We start from the raw sequence: 16,836 nt of genomic DNA on the forward strand, positions 1-16,836 counted from the left end.
CGGTTAAGAGCACTGGCTGCTCTTGCAGAGGACCCTGGTTTGGTTCCCAGCACCCACACGCTAGCTAACTCTAGTTCTGGGGAATCCAATGCCCTCCTCTGACTGCTACAGGCATTGTACCCAGAGTGAGGCCCACACAGACTCTGCTCAAGGAGAGGCTAGGGAGGCAGGTCATCCAAGAGTCCATCTCTGCAGTGCTGATTAGTTTCCACCACAGGGTATTTTCACATTCATTTTTATTTTTTCAAATATTGCATGAAAGTATTCTCAATTATTGTCTTATGTTCAAAGAACATGGTTTTCCTGCTTCATCATAGTCCCAGCTCTGGGGAGGGACCACACTCTAAACCTGGAAATCATCCACACTAATTGACAGATAACAGAGGTCAAGCTAGGCAAGGTGGTGAACACCTGGATTCTCAGGACTCAAGAGGTAGAGACAGGAGGATTAGGAGCTTGCTATCACCCTTAGCTACTTAGTGAGTTTGAGAATAGCCTGGGCTACATAAGACCCTGTCTAAGAAAAAGCAAAACAGAAACTGGAAAGAAAACTCAACAGTTAAGAACACTGGCTTCTCTTTCAAAGGACCCGGGTTCAATTCCCAGCTCCCACATGGCTAAAAACACTCCGTAACTCCAGTTCCAGGGGATCTGATGACCACTTCTGACCTCCAAGGGCATTGCATGGCACAGGTGTGCCTACCTACATGCAGGCAATACACTCACAGTCAGTGTTCTTAACCACTGAGCCACCTCTCCAGCCCCTCAAGTTTGCTTTTTGAATAAATGCCTTCCTCAAGAATCTGTTCAGGGCATGAAGACATTGCTCAGTGTTTAAGAGCACTGGCTGCTCTTACAGAGGACCCGGATATGATTCCCAATACTCACATGGTAGCTAACAACCATCTGTAACTTCAGTTCCATGGGATTAAACGCCCTCTTCTGACCTCCAGGGGCATTGCACAACACAGGTGCGCCTACACGTGTGAGGCAATTAAAAATAGTAAGTAAATTAAAAATAATAAGTGAAATACAAAATAAAATAAAGATAAAATTTTTAAAAAGAATCTGTTCAAGAGCTAAGGATGTAGTTCGGTTTCAAGACTGCTTCCCTAGTATGTACTAAACCCTGAGCTCAATTCCTAGCACCACATAAAACTGAGTGTGGTGGTGCACATCTACAATCCCAGCACTTGGGAGGTAGTGGCAGGAAGATCAGAAGTAAGTTGAAGGTCATCCTCAGCTACATAGCCAAGTTCAAGGCCAGACCAAGCTACATGAGACCCCATCTCAAAAAAAGAAAAGAGTCTGTTCATTTCTACTTGTTCAGCCATGACGATAGAGTCACAACTCGGAAACTGAAGTCAGAAAAAGCATGGAGTGATAAGACCTTCCAAGGCAAGCCCACATTAAGTTAGCAGACTATAGTCAGTCTCTCAGCCAAAGCAGCCAACTTCCTGCAGAGCAGGCAAGTCTGACCATCCAGGCTCCCTCCCTTTGGCCCCCAGTCCCTGTGCCCTGGCCCTCAGCTCTGGGTCAGTTCATTCTAGGCAACAAGGTTTCTTGGGCTGCTGTGGTTTCAGGAGGAATGGGCTTCTTTTGTGACAGCCACGCTGGTGAAATAGCAGCCAAGATCTACTGAGCTGCCAGAACGGAACCAGAACCATAGAGCATAGGGAACTTGGCGGAGGGTAGTTGTGACAAAAACAAACTTTCAGGACCATGTTTGCATCCTACATAAAACCATTGAACATATATGGCCATTGCTGCACATAGAAGTTGTTTCATCAAAGTTATAGTTCAGAAATATGTTTTTTAAAATCACTCTTTGGGGAAAAAAATGAGAACCTAAATTTAGTAACGTGACATTAGAATCTGGAAATAAAGTGAGTTTTGTACTGTTGTTCTGACAAAAGAAGGGCAGTGTGATCTCTGAAGTGGAATGATCTAATTTCTTCCTAAAGTTTTTCACCTCTTCCAAAAGGAAGGGTTTTTAGTACAATGATTCCCAAAACATATTCATTAGAATGGGGATCCCAGAAGATGCTCCCTGAAAAGATCCTTCGAGCCAAGTGTTGTGACAACTCATCTGTGATACCAGTAATTTGGAAGTGGAACCAGGATGATAAAGAGTTCAAAGCTAAACTCAGCTACACAGCAAGGTCAAGACAGTCTGAGGTACATGAGACCCAGGCTCAAAAAAAAAAAAAAAGCAAAAGGATCAAGAGTTCAAAACCATCCTAAGGTACATAATTTGAGTACAGCATAGGCTACATGAGGCCTCGTCTCTAAAAACCTAATAACAATAAATTTTAAAAAGAAATAAAAGAAAAAAGGGGCTGGACTGTCATTCAGTAGTAAAGAATTTGCTTTGCGTGCACCAGCTACTCAGGATGCCCAGCACCAAAACGTAAATAAAAAGTTGAGAGTGGTGGCCCACGCCTTTAAGCCCAACACTCGAGAGGCAGAGGCAGGAGGATCTCTATGAGTTCAAGGCCAGCCTTGTCTACATAGTGAGTTCCAGGCCAGTCAGGACTACATGGTGAGACCTTGTGACAAAAAGTAAATAAATAAATAATCAATCAAAGAGGGAAAGTATGGGAGTGGGGAAAAAATAATTCTTTGGAAATCAATCTCTCTCTCCTGCACACACACACACACACACACACACACACACACACACACACAGCTTTTTGTTTGTTTCAGTAGGTGGTTTGGTTTGGGTGTTCGTTTGCTTGCTTGTTTAATTGTGACAGGGCATCACTAAGTAGTCCTCGCTGACCTATATCTCACTATGCAGCCCAGACTGGCCTCACAGTTCTGCCTGCGTCTGCCTACAAGTGCTGAGATCAAATGTGTGCACTACCATGCCCAGCCCGGGTTTGTCTTTGAAATAAGGTCTTCCTATAGTCTAGGCTGGCCTCAAACTCACTATGGAGCCAAGGATGCTGTTGGACTCCTCCTCTGCTTCCATTTCCCAGGTTCTGTGACTACAGGTATATGCCACTTGTTCAGTTTTAAGACGGGGGGTCTCAGCTGGACCAGCTCAGTGGTTAAGAGCACTGGCTGCTCTTGCAGAGGACCCAGATTCAATTCCTAGCACTCACATAGCAGCTAACAACTATCCCTAATTCTAGTTTCAGGGACTCTGTTTCCCTCTTCTGGCCTCTGTGGGCACTGTACACAAAGTGCACATAAATACATGCAGACAAAACACCATAAAAGTAAAAATAAATAAATCCAAAAAAATTTAAAGAAAAAAAGACAGGGGGTCTCACTGTATTGCCCAGCCTGGCCTTGAACTTGGCTCAATGGCTCCTCCTGCCTTAGCTTCCCAACCTTTCTTTTAGATTTATCATTATGTCTGCATAACAGCCAGGTGTGGTGGATCATACCTGTAACCTCAGGAGACCTAGGTAGGATGGATGTGAGTTTTGGGCTAGCCTGGGCTACACAGTGACACTGTCACAAAAAATAAAATTATAAAATTGGTTGGCCAGAAGAAGAGGAGGAGGACTGGTACCATAAATCAATAAAGAACTCTGATGGGAGAGGGAGAGGAGGTAGTGGCAGAAGGGGATGGATTTTAAAACTAAGTATGACATATGTAGGAAAATGCCATAAAGAAATGCATTACTTTATATGCTAACTTTTAAAATAAACAACAAAAAAGTTAAAGAAAATTGGGGGGGGGTTGTTGTGAGCCTACTTGACTCTGCTTAACCCAGTAGTCCCCAAGTTTCTTAGACAATGGAACCCTTGTGTTGCATGTGTGGCACTCAGTTATAGCCCCTTAGGGCTCCCAGATTTGGAACCCAGTTGAAGAAACATTCCTTAGCCCCTGGGGGAGGGAGGTGGAACACAATCCCCTGCTTCCTGCCAAATGCTTTTGAAATATTCATCATTTCTCTCAAATGACAAATGATGAAATATTGTTTCTACTTTTAGTTCATTTCCCCTACAATTCCTGTAACATTTGGTATGTAATCAAGACATTTTCAACAAAAAGATACATTCAAAATTGGGAGCCAGCAGACAGCAAACTGTTCCCCTTAGCAGCACCTGTGCCTTTGCAACTGCTGCCCATTGTTTCTATAACCTCTGGGACACCCTACCAGGTACAGGATCTGCTCATACTGCCAGCCCAGTACCCACCTTGCATATGGAAGAAAACTGTCAAGTTTTTTTTTCAATCCATTAAGAGTGGTGTCTAAAAAGTTGACAGCACTAGGATCATTAGAACTTGCTTGATTTCCTCACAAAACTTCCTTAATGCTAAATCCAAAAGATGGAGCATAACAGTACCTGAAAGCCCTACCAGCTACCGTCTGCAATGACATTTCTCCAAGTCTTCTGGTCTCACCAGCAGCAGCAAGAAGTCAATCATATGATCAATTCCAATGACCTTCTGGTAGGTTCTAGCACATTCTGGGAAGTAACTTTTTTTTTTGCCTTAGAAAGTTAGGGGCTATGATACATATTTATGGTTTACCTTCTCTCCACCTTGTGATCAGAGGAGAAATTTAAGAGCAATGCCATTTCTGGCCTGGCATGGCTGCACACAGCCTTTAATGCCAGCACTCGAGAGGCAGAGGCAGGTGGATCTCTGTGAGTTCAAGGCCAGCCAGAACTCTACACAGTGAGACCCTGCCTCAAAGTTTCAAAAATATATTCCTTCAAGCGTATATTTTCTCTGCGTGCAGTGAACCAAACACTAATTCCCCCCGCCCCCCAATGGAGCTGACATTTGAGCAGATGGCTCAGGCAGAGAAATTTCCAACTAATACGATAGCTGTTATCATGAAATCCAGTCCAAGGAGGAGGCCCACACATCTTCAATCAAATTGTTGTATAAGAAATGAATTTGAAGTCATAAAGATGTGAGGGTCCACATACAGTGTCATCCTCAATAAGAGTGGCTGTTGTGGTGGGGGAGCCAGGTCTGAAAGTAGGGAGAGGCCTGAGGGAGGGAGGACACAGAGCCAGGGACAGAGCTTCCCGTGTGAAAACTGCCCAGGCCCGGGCTGAGGACCCGAGAATGGCCACCTGAAGTCAGAGACAATTTGCATGAGATGTGGTGACTAAGAGGAGCCATTTGGAAGGACAGTGAAGCAAAAACTTGAGGGAATTTTATGTGGTAGGAGGGAGCAAGTTGGATAAGTGAAAGTCATCCTTGGTAGCTTTGAAAGTCTTGCTTTAGCCTTCCCTGAACTGTGCCCCAGGCATTAGTGATGTGCAGTAAGTATTGGGCCAGGGGTGGCTGGGCAGGAGGGATGGGGACAGTGTTCAGAAGGAACTGCATTGGGCGTGGGGCACACACCTGTAATGTCAGCTCTTAGGAAGACTGTGTGCTCAATGTCAGCCTGAGCCATATAATAAGATTCTTCTGAAAAGAGAGGGGGAGGAGCTGAAGAGATGGTTCAGTGGTTAAGAGCACTCACTGCTCTTGCAGAGGACCCAAGTTGGATTCCCAGCACCTACACAGTAGCTAACAAATGGCTGTAAATCCAGTTCGTCTTCTGACCTCCGCGGGCATTGCATAACATGGGTGCACACACAACTGTAAATGCACACAGTCAAGGACACAATTCTCTCAGGGTTTATAGAGCTTTGAAGAAAACACACGCAATGTGTAACTAAAAGGGAGACTCAAAGGCTAATGTAGGGTGTTCTGGGAATGTCTGACAGAGACCCCAATTATCTGGGGGGGTATTAGAAAGACTTCCGTAGGGAAGGACCCGAAGAAGGAGAAAGAACCCGTCAGGCAAGCACAGTTGGGGTGGGGACAGCATTTTCAAAAGCCAGGGGACGTACGGTGGTAGAAACAGCAGGGTGGGGATGCAGGAGAAGCAAGCCCCAGAGCGAGCACCCCTTAGGAACTGCATGTAGATTTGGGGGCTCTATCCTATGAGCAAGAGAAGCTTTGCTAGGGACAGAAGGTCAAATCACACAAGGAAGTGGGCTGACAGGTTGCTTCTTTTTAAAGACTCCATTCTGTCAATGGAAATTGATGGTCCCAGAAACTTCAGTGGACTTGGGAGCCAGGTAAGAGGTAAAGCTGGCAGCAGGAGGTAGAATAAAGTTCTCTAAGAGGTAGGAAGAGCCGTTGGAGATGGCCTGACTGAGGGCAGGAAGATAGAGAACAGCAGCTGAGGGGTAAGATGGCACCACTCATGGGGAGCAAAAATAGACAAGGGTTGTGTTTCCCCAGGGAAGATGTGCTTGGAACCAAGGTGCTGTCTGACCTTCACCTTCCTCCATGCCATATCCCATGAATTCTCTCACTCTGTAAACTCCTATCACAGTGGCCTCTTCCCTGCCTCTCAGACACACAGATTCATTCCTAGTATGGACCTTTTCACCCGCTGTCCCTCTGACAGGAACATGATGCCCCAGCTCTTCCCTGGCTAGGTTTCCCCATGGATCAGTTCTCTACTCAAATATCACCGCCCACAGAGGCTTTCCTTATCCACCTTCCCTGATGTCACCCCTATCGTAGCACTACCTGCAATTTTACCTTAGGTGTTTTTTTTTTGTTGTTTTTTTTTATAGATCCATGCCATGTCCCCTTACACCAGAACCTGGGACCTGGGGAGCTCTGTTCTCCAGCACCGGAACAGTGGTTGTCTAGGCAGCTGTTCTATGGGACTCTGCAAGGCAGGGGTTCATGTTCCAGGTAGGGTTAGACTTCTACCTTTACGGTAAGAGCCAGCTCAGCATCAGGAGAAGGGAGCACAGAAAGGGATTTGCTAGGAGGAGGGTGAGAGCAGAACCCGAGGAGCTGGACAGGAAATGCTGAGAGGGGAGCAGCTCAGAAAGGGGAAGGAAGACAAGGGAGCAAACAAGATTTCCCAAGTTGCGAGCAAGAAACCAGGAGGTTGGAGCAGGCACAGGCAGGTGCACTAGATACTAGGTGCCCAACCTTGACAGTGGTCATTGTCCCACCACCCAAGTGTCTATTATCAGCATCCTGATTTCCTAACAAGGGGGAAACCTAGGTTGCACAGTAGGGGCAGACCTGGATTGGGTCCTAGGGTTATCCTGAAGCCTGTAGTCTCCAGTTCCTTCGAAGAAGCTGAGGGGGAAAGGGCTAGTGACGGAGGAAGCAGCCAGGAGATCACCAACATAAGGGCTGAAAAGTGGTCTTTGGAGCAATAGCTCCCGGGTCTGGTGATTGGGAGGAGAAGGTGAAGCCAGGCTGAGAAGGTCCTAGAACAAGTCAGAAGCCCAGAGAGAAGGGGTGGTTAGTGGGGTAGCTCCTCAGAGAGGCTTGGCGGTAGGAGAGTAATAAGAGGAGGCAGTGGGGGCAACCAAGGGCTATTTTAAGGCAGAAGAAACTCGAGTGTGTCAGGACACTAGAGCCAGTGAGGAGCAATTAAAGAAACAAGTAGGGTGAAGGAGGATGACAGTCGGCTAAGATCTGAGACAGGGAGGCCCGACAGAGGGCAGCCTGGGGAGGAGAGCCTGCTGGGGCAGTGGCCAGGCACAGTGACAGTGTGAGGACCATTCGAAGCCATTCTAATCACCATATGTGGTGTTATTAGAGGTCACCCAGCATCCATCCCAAATCAAAGGATAGAGCACTGCAGTCATCTAAGGCCAAGGTTTTTCTAAAATGGTTCTATGAGAAAAATAAGTTAGGATATGGGCAAGAAGTGACTGACGTAATGGACCATAGAATCTAAACTGGAAGGGACTAAGAGCAAAAGCAGAGGCCATGAATCAAGAGACTCTCATGAAAATACTTGTATGATGGTCCAGAGAAATGGCTCAGTGGGCAAAGGACTTGCCACAAAGCCTGAAGACCTGAGTTCAGTCCCTGGGATCCGTATGGTAGAAGGAGAGAACCAATTCCCACAAGCTGTCCTCTGACCTCTAGAAGTGCACCTTGACATGAGTGTGCCCATCCACCTCTACACAACCACACCCACACACTAAGTAAATAAGTAAATGTAATAAAAAATAAAATGTTTACATGAGCACCTGAAAGGACAGAGATGATCAATCATAAGGCAGAGCCTGTAAAACAGGGATCAGAGAGGGAGGGTTTTTAATGGGGATACATCTACCAGAAAGAAATATGGATGTAGGGTATGTGACTCACACCTGGGCCACCTGACAGGACTCACACACCATAGCTGTACGGGAAGCCCACAGCCTAGAAGGAGGATATCTTGATTTTGGTTTGGTTTGGCCTAGGAGAGAGAGGTGCATTCATATAACACAAAGAAATGTCCTATGGGGGCTGGAGAGATGACTCGGTGAGAACAGAACTTGTTGTACAAGCCTGAAGACCTGAATTCACATCTCCTGGACCCACGTAGAAAAACTGGGCGTGGGGGACCGGTGAGGTAGCTCAGCTGTTGAAAGTAGCTCCTCCTCTTTCTGAGGATCTGAGTTCAGTTCCCAGTTCAGTTCCCAGTACTCATGTCAAGTGGCCCACAACCACCTGTTCTCCAGCATCAGGGGATCGGACACCCTCTTTTTGAGTTTGTGGGTACTATACTTGTATACAAACTCCCACAGAGACATACACATACACAAATATTTTTTAAAGTTTAAATAAAATCTTTTTTGATATTTTATTTTTATTTTATGTGTATGAGTGTATTGCCTACATGTATGTAAATGTACCCATGTCATGCAATGCCCACGGAGAACAGAAGAGACCATTAGATCCCCTGGAACTGGAGTTATGGATGGTTGTTAGCTGCCATGGGGGTGCTGGGATTCAAACCCGGGTCTTCTGTAAGAACAACCAGTGTTCTTAACCACTGAGCCATCTCTTTAAAAAAAAAAAAAAGCTAGGCGTGAGGCCAAGAAGACAGTTCAGTAGGTAAAAGGACATATTGCCCAAACTGACCACCTGAATTCAGTCCCTAGGACCAACATGGTGAAAGGAGAGAACTGACTCCCAAAAGTTTTCCAATCTCCACACATGTGTACACACACATACAAAGAAGAAAGGAAGGAGGGAGGGAGGGAAGAAAAAGGAAGGAAGGAAGGAAGGAGAGAGGGAGGGAGGGAGAGAAGAAAAAGGAGGGAGGGAGGGAGGGAGGGAAGAAAAAGGAAGGAAGGAGAGAGGGAGGGAGGGAAGAAGGAAGGAAGGAAGGAAGGAAGGAAGGAAGGAAGGAAGGAAGGAAGGAATTCTTTTTTTAAGCTGGGAATGTAAGCCAGCACTGGGGAAAAGGGCTGTAGAGACAGACATCACAGGGGTTCACTGGCCAGCCAGGATAGGCAAAATGAAAAGCTCCTAGTTTAGCGAGAGACTCTGTCACAGAAAATAAGGTGGAGAGTGATAGAGGAAGACATGCAAAGTTGACCTCTGGTCTCCACGCAGGCACGTGCAGGCAAGCACACCAGTACATACACACACACACACACACACACACACACACGAAAGAAATGTCATAAAAAGTAAGTTGGGGAAGGGGCTGGAGAGATGGCTCAGTGGTTTAGAGCACTGGCTGCTCTTGACAAGGACCAGGGTGCAGTTCCCAGCACTCATGTGATGACTAGCAACCATTCATAACTCCAGTTCTAAGAAAACTGATGCCCTCCTTTCTGGGCCTCGTCCAGTAGGACTGGGACAAATGTACATTTCTTAAAAATTCCCTTGCCAGGTGTGGTGGTGCATGCTTCTAATCCCAGCACTCGGGAGGCAGAGACAGGTGGATCTCTGTGAGTTCAAGTCCAGCCTGGTCTACATAATGAGTTCCAGGTCAGCAAGGGCTACATAAAATTTAGTCTTCCCCACTGCCTCCCCCAAAAGCTGCAGGTTCCTTCCCAGCACCCCAGAACCACTGGGGATATGGATGTTCCTGGACAATCCCTTGGTTTCCAAAATCCACTCTTCCCCACCACATAAAGTGGCGGCTTCCCCCTGCTCTCTGGTGCTTGTCCTCCGGTCTTCCATGAAGTGATGGTCTACCTGGCACTCTCACCCTTTCACCTCAGCCTGATCCATCTCAAGCTTCATTTCTCCAGTTCCAGCAACATAATAGCCCAGAACTCTCTGCTGAGCTCCAGCTCTGTATACTGTCTACCTGACAGCTCTCCATGGATGTCCCTGAGGTGCCTCAAAACTGAGCTCCTCAGATGCTCCCCTCTGACAGTGCCCCATCTTCAGCAGTCATGAGATGGCTTATGGTCCTCAGCCTCTGCTTATCCCAGAGTTTAAAGGTCTCAGGTTTGGTAAGGAGATATCCCTCTGCTTTGGAAACATGATTTGGGGTGTCCCTCAGCTCCAACCGAATTAGATCATGTAACCAGGGACTAGAACATTCCATATTCTGAGCATAGCAATGCTCATTCACAGAAGATCTGAGATTTAACCTGCATCACTTGGAGATGACCACCTCTTTCCTGATAAATTGGAAGCCAGGAGGCCACATGTGGAGACAGCACCCATGTGAAGTCATACCTTATATGTATGAACTTCCTTTTGTCGTAACAAAAAAATGGCATAAGCCACATGCTGTTTTCCTTGGTCTGAAGATGAAGGAACTGAGGCACAGGGAGAAGCCAGGCACCTGGTCAGATCCCATATGTGCTACGAGAATGCAAACACAGGCATTGTGGCCCATCAGTGCTCTTGAGCACTAGGCTACACTGTCTGAAGCTGACCCAGACGCTGGCAGAAGTGAGCTGAGGACAGAAGCTAAGGAAAGGAGAAATGTAAGCAAGCTTTCACAGTTTGGGCCCTGAATCCTGCCAGGCCTGAGGCCAGACTGACCACTCCACTGGAGAAGCTCACTCAAAGGAGAAATGTAAGCAAGTTCACAGTTTGGGCCCTGAATCCTGCCAGGCCTGAGGCCAGACTGACCACTCAGACTTTTCACTTATATGGGCCAAGAAATGTTCTTCTGCATAAGCAAAATACTTTATGTTTTCTACAAATTCAGACCCAAAAATCCTGATAACTGATCTCAGTGAGAGGCATCACACCCACTCAGTTGTTCCGACCAGAACCAGAACATCATCCGCCTCTTCTGCCTCTGCTTCATCCCTCACATGCAGCTACTGAGCAAAGCCTGCATCCCAAGCTCTGGCCGCTGCCATTCTGGCTGGACAATTACCTCCTTGCTATCCTTTTATGTCCAGCTGCCTTAACCCTCCAAAGTATCCCAGTCACTGAGATCCAGCTCTCACCATGCCACCTTCCAAGTGAAAGCCTCCAAGTCTCCTTGCCCTCTGAAAACCCCCTGCCTGGGTGGTTCACACTCCTGCCAGGTGAAGACCATTCATTAAACACCACAACCATGAAGTAGCTTTCAGCAGCTCCCTAGCTGAGGACCTGTCCACCCTTGGCTCTCTCCACTTGGGCACAGTTTGTCTACTTTAACTTCAGTCTCTGGGTCCCACTCTCCATCAGACTAAGAGTGCCTTGGGGCAGAGATGTCTCATTTGTCTCTCCTTCCCAGTTCTCAGAGCACACCACATACCAGAACAGAGCACTCACTTGGGAAGTACTCATGGAAGGGACAAAGAAAGCAAGTGTCCCTAGGAACCCACTGGACGGTTTCTTTCCGCCCATCCCCTCCCTTCCCCTCCCTTCCCCTCCCCTCCCCTCCTTTCCCCTTCCCTCCCCTCCATTCCCTCTCCCTAGTCTATTCCCTTCTGAGAATGGTCAGGTTCAGGGAAAACAGTGCTCCATGATAACTGTAGTACGTAAAACCTTGTGTGGATGGGCAATCACATTATCCATAAGATCCTCAGTCCTGACAATGACATCACTTCTATTTCATGAATTAGGGAATGGACTGAGATTCTGGAAGGTTTGCTGTCTGGAACTCACTGCGCAAATTCACAAAATCCACTCTCAATGGGGAGGTAAGTAGACCCCAGCTCTCATTGAATACAGCAGTGCTCTTGACCATCCCGGCCACACGAGGGTGGCTAGCATGAGAGTTACTCTGGCCACATCAATCCACCCTCAAAAAGTCTTGGATCTAAACAGCTTGTAGTGGCAACTGTCTGGAGGCTGGTGAGTTCATGTCCCTATTGTACACAATGAGATTCAGGCTAGCTTGGGCTATATAGCAAGACAGTCTTGGGGCAGAAAGGCACAAAAGCAAGACTTGGACCGAAAGGAAAGAGGAAAGGGATGGGGGTGGGGGGCATGGCCGGGACTACTATTTCAATATCTACTAGTAGCAGGCCAAACTGGAGGGGAGTGAGGAAATAAACCAGGGATTCCAAGAGTCAAGGGCTAAAAGAGGCCTGCACACCAGAAACTTGTATTACTGGGCTATTTAATAGCAAGTCATGAAAAGTGTTGTTGCTTTGCTGGATGGCTGGAGCACTCTCCAAATGGGTGACACTAACCCATGTCCTCAGCAGCAACAGGTCACTGACCTGTCAGATCACTGCTACCTGGAACCAAGCAGGACAAGCTGCCCTCATGTCCACAGAGTCCTGGTGGGCCAAGGGCACACCAGTGTCTCCTGAATGTACGTAAGGCCACTTCAATGTCCGGGCACAGCGGTCACCTAGGACACTCACTAGTTCCTCCCAGGCCCACCCCAGGAGTCCTTCAAGACGTGACGGAGAGGAGCTCAGAGGCAGCACTGGGCATCAGGATCCCAGGATGAGAAGCACCACAGACCCGGTGTCGTCTTCAGTTCATTGCCTACAACACAAATGGGACAAAGCTGACGGGTTCCTCATGCAGTGGTAGCTGGAGGGAGACCTCTCCAGGAGGCACACAGCTCTGCAATCTGTAAGAGATGGTGCCCCTATTTTGGCTGGAGAGCACTGGACAGTTGGACGCTGAGGAGATCAAATAACCCCTGGCAACTGGTTCCAACACAGGATGAACTCAGGATGAAGGACAGCAGGATCTCAGCCCATCCATCACCCCAGCCTGTCCCCTAAGAACAGCACAGGCTAACAGAGCTCACTGGGAACCCAGATGCCACTTCTCTGTCCCTCAGACCTGCACCCAGCCCCCACCTCTCTCCCTTCCTGAAAGGAGGCGACAGAATCCCCAAACAGAATCCCCCCCACACACACACACACTCAATTTTCCAAATTCCTTTCCTTCCTACTCAGCCTGACAGCCTTGACCAGGGCCAAAGTTTCACAGCAGATATCTCAGTATCTCCCCCTGGGAACACTGAGGTCCCCAGCACACCCCATACCCGTTCCAAACACTGAGCTCAAGGGACATCAAAGGCAGGAAGTTGGATGAAGAAAGCCTTTGCCTACCCACTCTCATCCCAGCTGTCTCTGTCCTGAGTGTAAGCAGACTTGATGATGCTGGGGACACAGCTTTTCCTGCCACCCAATCATGACTTCCTACATCCTTAAGACTGCAGGGACTTAAGTCCAATAGCCACCTCTTCAGTTCTAGTCCGTGCTCTGACTGCTTAGATCGTTCTCATTCATGTTTACTCTAATAGCCCTCTGAGCCCCTCCCCAACTCCTCAGGTTCAGGTCAGAAAAGCTGGTGAGGAGCTGATGCCTGGTATCTGGAAGATTGTTCTAGAAGCAAGAAAGTATCTGGCAAAGCCACTTAGGAAGTAGGGACAAGAGGGAGCTGTAACATTGGGGCTTGGGTTCAAGTCCTTGACTCAAGCTGAATGCCACCGGGTGCCTTTTTGGAGGGAGAGAGGCCGTTTTTCATCAGCATCTCAGGGTGGTAGGGAAGCAGGGAAAGGAGGAGGAACACAGGGGAACAGAGCTTAGAGCCAGAAGCCCCAGAGTCCAGTTCCAGCTCTGCCACTTGAACATGTCACTTGCTCTGAGTTTCACCTTTTCTCCGAGTTCTCTGATCTCCATTTGTACATGAAGGGATTCACAGGAATCTGGAGACCCTCTATCCCACTGAGGAAAGAGGAGAGCACCGTGCAGAAAGGAGCAGGGGGTGGGGGCAGAATGTATCTGGTTGGGAGAAACTGAGTACAACAGGAAGTACTCCCCCTCCCAAGATCAGGAAGGTGAGGTGGAGAAAGTTCCTTGGGCACTGCCCACAGACCTAGTGCCAGGAGCACACACACACACACACACACACATATCCTCACTCCCCTGGACTGCCCTTTCTCCAAGGGGTTGGGGTGGCTTCTCTGAAGTGAGAAACTAGTTGCTCCCAAGGATAGTGTGGTACAGCTGCCCAGGATGGCTGCCAAATCAAGCCTAACCTGAGCTGCTCAGCAGGGATCACACATTGGCTTCACACCTGCCTCCTTACACAGCCCCTCACAGGCCTCCTTACAGGCACTCTGCACCGTTGCTTTCTGGGAGGGTAACTAGGAAAGCAGGGTGGGACTCTGGAGTGGGAGGGACAAGAGAAGGCAGAGTTGCCAACAAAAGCCACTCACTGAAGCCCCTAGGAGTCCCTCCTACCCACATAGCTAAACAGGTGAGACAGTAAAGACACCCCAATTCCATGCCCCAGCCCATGACTGAGCAAAGGTGGCCTTGGCCTGGAGTTACTTTGTCCTTTGGGTCACTGAGGCCCTTCTCTCCAGATGGTTCTTGTCCTTAGAGAAAGAGGCAGGAGACCCAAAGACAGCCCCCACAGCTGGGAATCCTCAGTCCCACTTCCTGGAGCAACTGCTTCCAAGGCCCCCCAGCTGCTGGGAACCTTGCCATCACATCCCATTTCCCCACAGCACATAAAGCTCCCAGTTCCCAGATAAAGCTGTTCCCCAGTCCTGAGATGGATGGGGGGTGGGGGGCTTAGCATACCCCTCTAACCCCAAAACTCACCCAAACAACCAGGTACACCTCAAGGGGGCACCGGGAGGAATCTTCTTCCATCTACCCACACCCTCTCCTTGGCCTTAGCCTGTGTTCACCCTTGCAGGAAAAAAAGGCTTTAGGAAGAAAAGAGCCCAAGGCTCACCAATAGCTTTGGGTATATTTTAGACCCCAGTACAAAGGGTCCTGCTGAGCCCAAGCATTGACTTGGTACCTGGTGCACCTGGGCAGGTGCAGAGGTGAGGAAAGCCATGGGTACTAGTAAAGGCCCCTCCAGAACTCCTCGTTTATGTATCTGGGGCATGGTTGTCTGTGTCTAAAGGACAAAAGGGATGGGAGAGACAATTCAGACAAGAGGCCCAGGGCACCTGGCCACACCCCCTCCTGGACTTAAAGAGGGGGAATTAATCTTGCTGAAGAGCTGATTCTTCAATGGTCTGGCCACACACAGAAATATGTTCTTGTAGAGAGTAAAGGTCATCACTGTGCTCACCATACCCCCATTCTCCCTGTAACCTGACCCTCACCTTTTCAGGGTATAAGAGCTTGTGGGAGGTTCCGGCGACAGCAGCAACAGCAGCAACAGCAACAGCAGCAGCAGCAGCAGCAGCAACAGCAGCAGCAGCAGCCGCCGCGGCCGGGGGCTCTTGGCGGCAGAGGACACTGAACCACCCAAGAGCAGGTGGGTACCTAGGAGTCATCAAACCCTCCACTGGCATCAGGCTCAACCTCGTGGGATGAGCGCCTTTCACGGGCCAGCACTGTTATTAGACCCTGGGCGCGGAGGAGGAGGCCGCCACCCAGGAACAGGACCCCGCAGAGCACCAGCAGCGAAAGCACGCCCAGCACCACCGCCTGCACCATGGGTGGCCCCTCCTGGGGTTGGAATGGCACCCCAGACTGGTTGCAGCAACTCGGCCACGTGGATCTGGCCGCAGCGACCACCTGTGAGCTGTTCATTCTCCCACTGGGCTGCCCAGATGTGCGGGTTACCCAGCCAGATGTGAGAGCTGGGGCCTCCAGTCGGAGGGATTCAAGGGGCGGGCCTTCAGGGGCCCTACCGCCCTGCTCCTTACAGAACAAGAGCTGAGGCCCCTCCTAGACAGAGGGTGGACTATAGGTTCTTCTCAGATTCCTAGACCTAGCCTATTTGTCCCGGACTCCATGTCCTGGCAATCACCAAAGTGAAGCCAAAGGGCCCTGCCCCAAGGCTTTCCTCCTTTGGAAAAAAAAAGGCCAAGATTCAGCACCTCTCCAGGCCTTTCACAGCTCTGAAAAGAACCTCAGACCCCCATATCCCAGGTGCTGCCCACTTAGGTCACAGGACAAATGGGTTTTCTCTCCCTAAACTGGAGTTCCAACACTTCTAGCCCACAGGGACACCAGTCAAACGGGCGGCCTTAAGGGTCTGATGCAAACCGGTCTCGAAACAGACAAGCAGACATGAGGCCTCCTCCAGACCCCAGGGCAAAATGAGGGTACAAGGAACCCAGATGGCAAGGCCTACCCCCATTCCTTTGCTCCCATCTTCTTGGCCAATGTGTCTTAAAGGGAGAGAGCAGAGATCTGAGCCACAATCCCCTACCTCAGGGGAATCACAATGCCAAAAGGATGGGAGCATTTCTGACCTGTTATCTACCAAACAGCCCACTGCCAACTAGGTGTCACACAATCCAGCCAGGGTGGGACAGTAGAGTATATCTAGTTGCAGAAAAGAAGACCCAGGTCTCCTGGAAAATCCTGCAAACTTCAAGTCCACTTTTCAAGTAAAATCATTGTGAAGGGCTGGGGGCATAGTTCAGTTGGTAGAGTACATGGAAACTCTGGGCTTGATCCCCAGCACTGCATAAAACAGGATGTGGTGGCAGATGACTGTAATCCCAGCAATTAGAAGTAGATCAGCCGGACATGGTGGTACACATCTTTAATCCCAGCACTCAGGAGTCTGGCTGGCAAATCTCTGTGAGTTCCAGGCCAGCTGGGGCTACAGAGAGACCCTGTTTCAAAAAAAAGACCAAAAAAATAAAAATTAAAAAGATCAGAAATTCAAGGTCAAGCTGGGCATGGTGACATACAACTTTAATCCCAGTACTTAGGCGGCAAAGGTCAGCCTAGTCTACATAGTGAGTTCAA

At 48.8% G+C, this 16,836-nt stretch overlaps 1 protein-coding gene across 1 annotated transcript; it reads right to left on the reverse strand.

Annotated features, from left to right (window-relative positions):
- Nucleotides 1-15,393: 15,393 nt before the first annotated feature.
- On the reverse strand, nucleotides 15,394-15,663 carry LOC115071520 (small integral membrane protein 41-like). The gene has a single exon (XM_029566885.1). The coding sequence runs from the start codon at nucleotides 15,661-15,663 to the stop codon at nucleotides 15,394-15,396; it is 270 nt and encodes an 89-aa protein (XP_029422745.1).
- Nucleotides 15,664-16,836: the final 1,173 nt, after the last annotated feature.

This window comes from Nannospalax galili, unplaced genomic scaffold (assembly GCF_000622305.1).
Source record: "Nannospalax galili isolate Female #2095 unplaced genomic scaffold, S.galili_v1.0 scaffold979, whole genome shotgun sequence".
NCBI lineage: Eukaryota > Metazoa > Chordata > Mammalia > Rodentia > Spalacidae > Nannospalax > Nannospalax galili.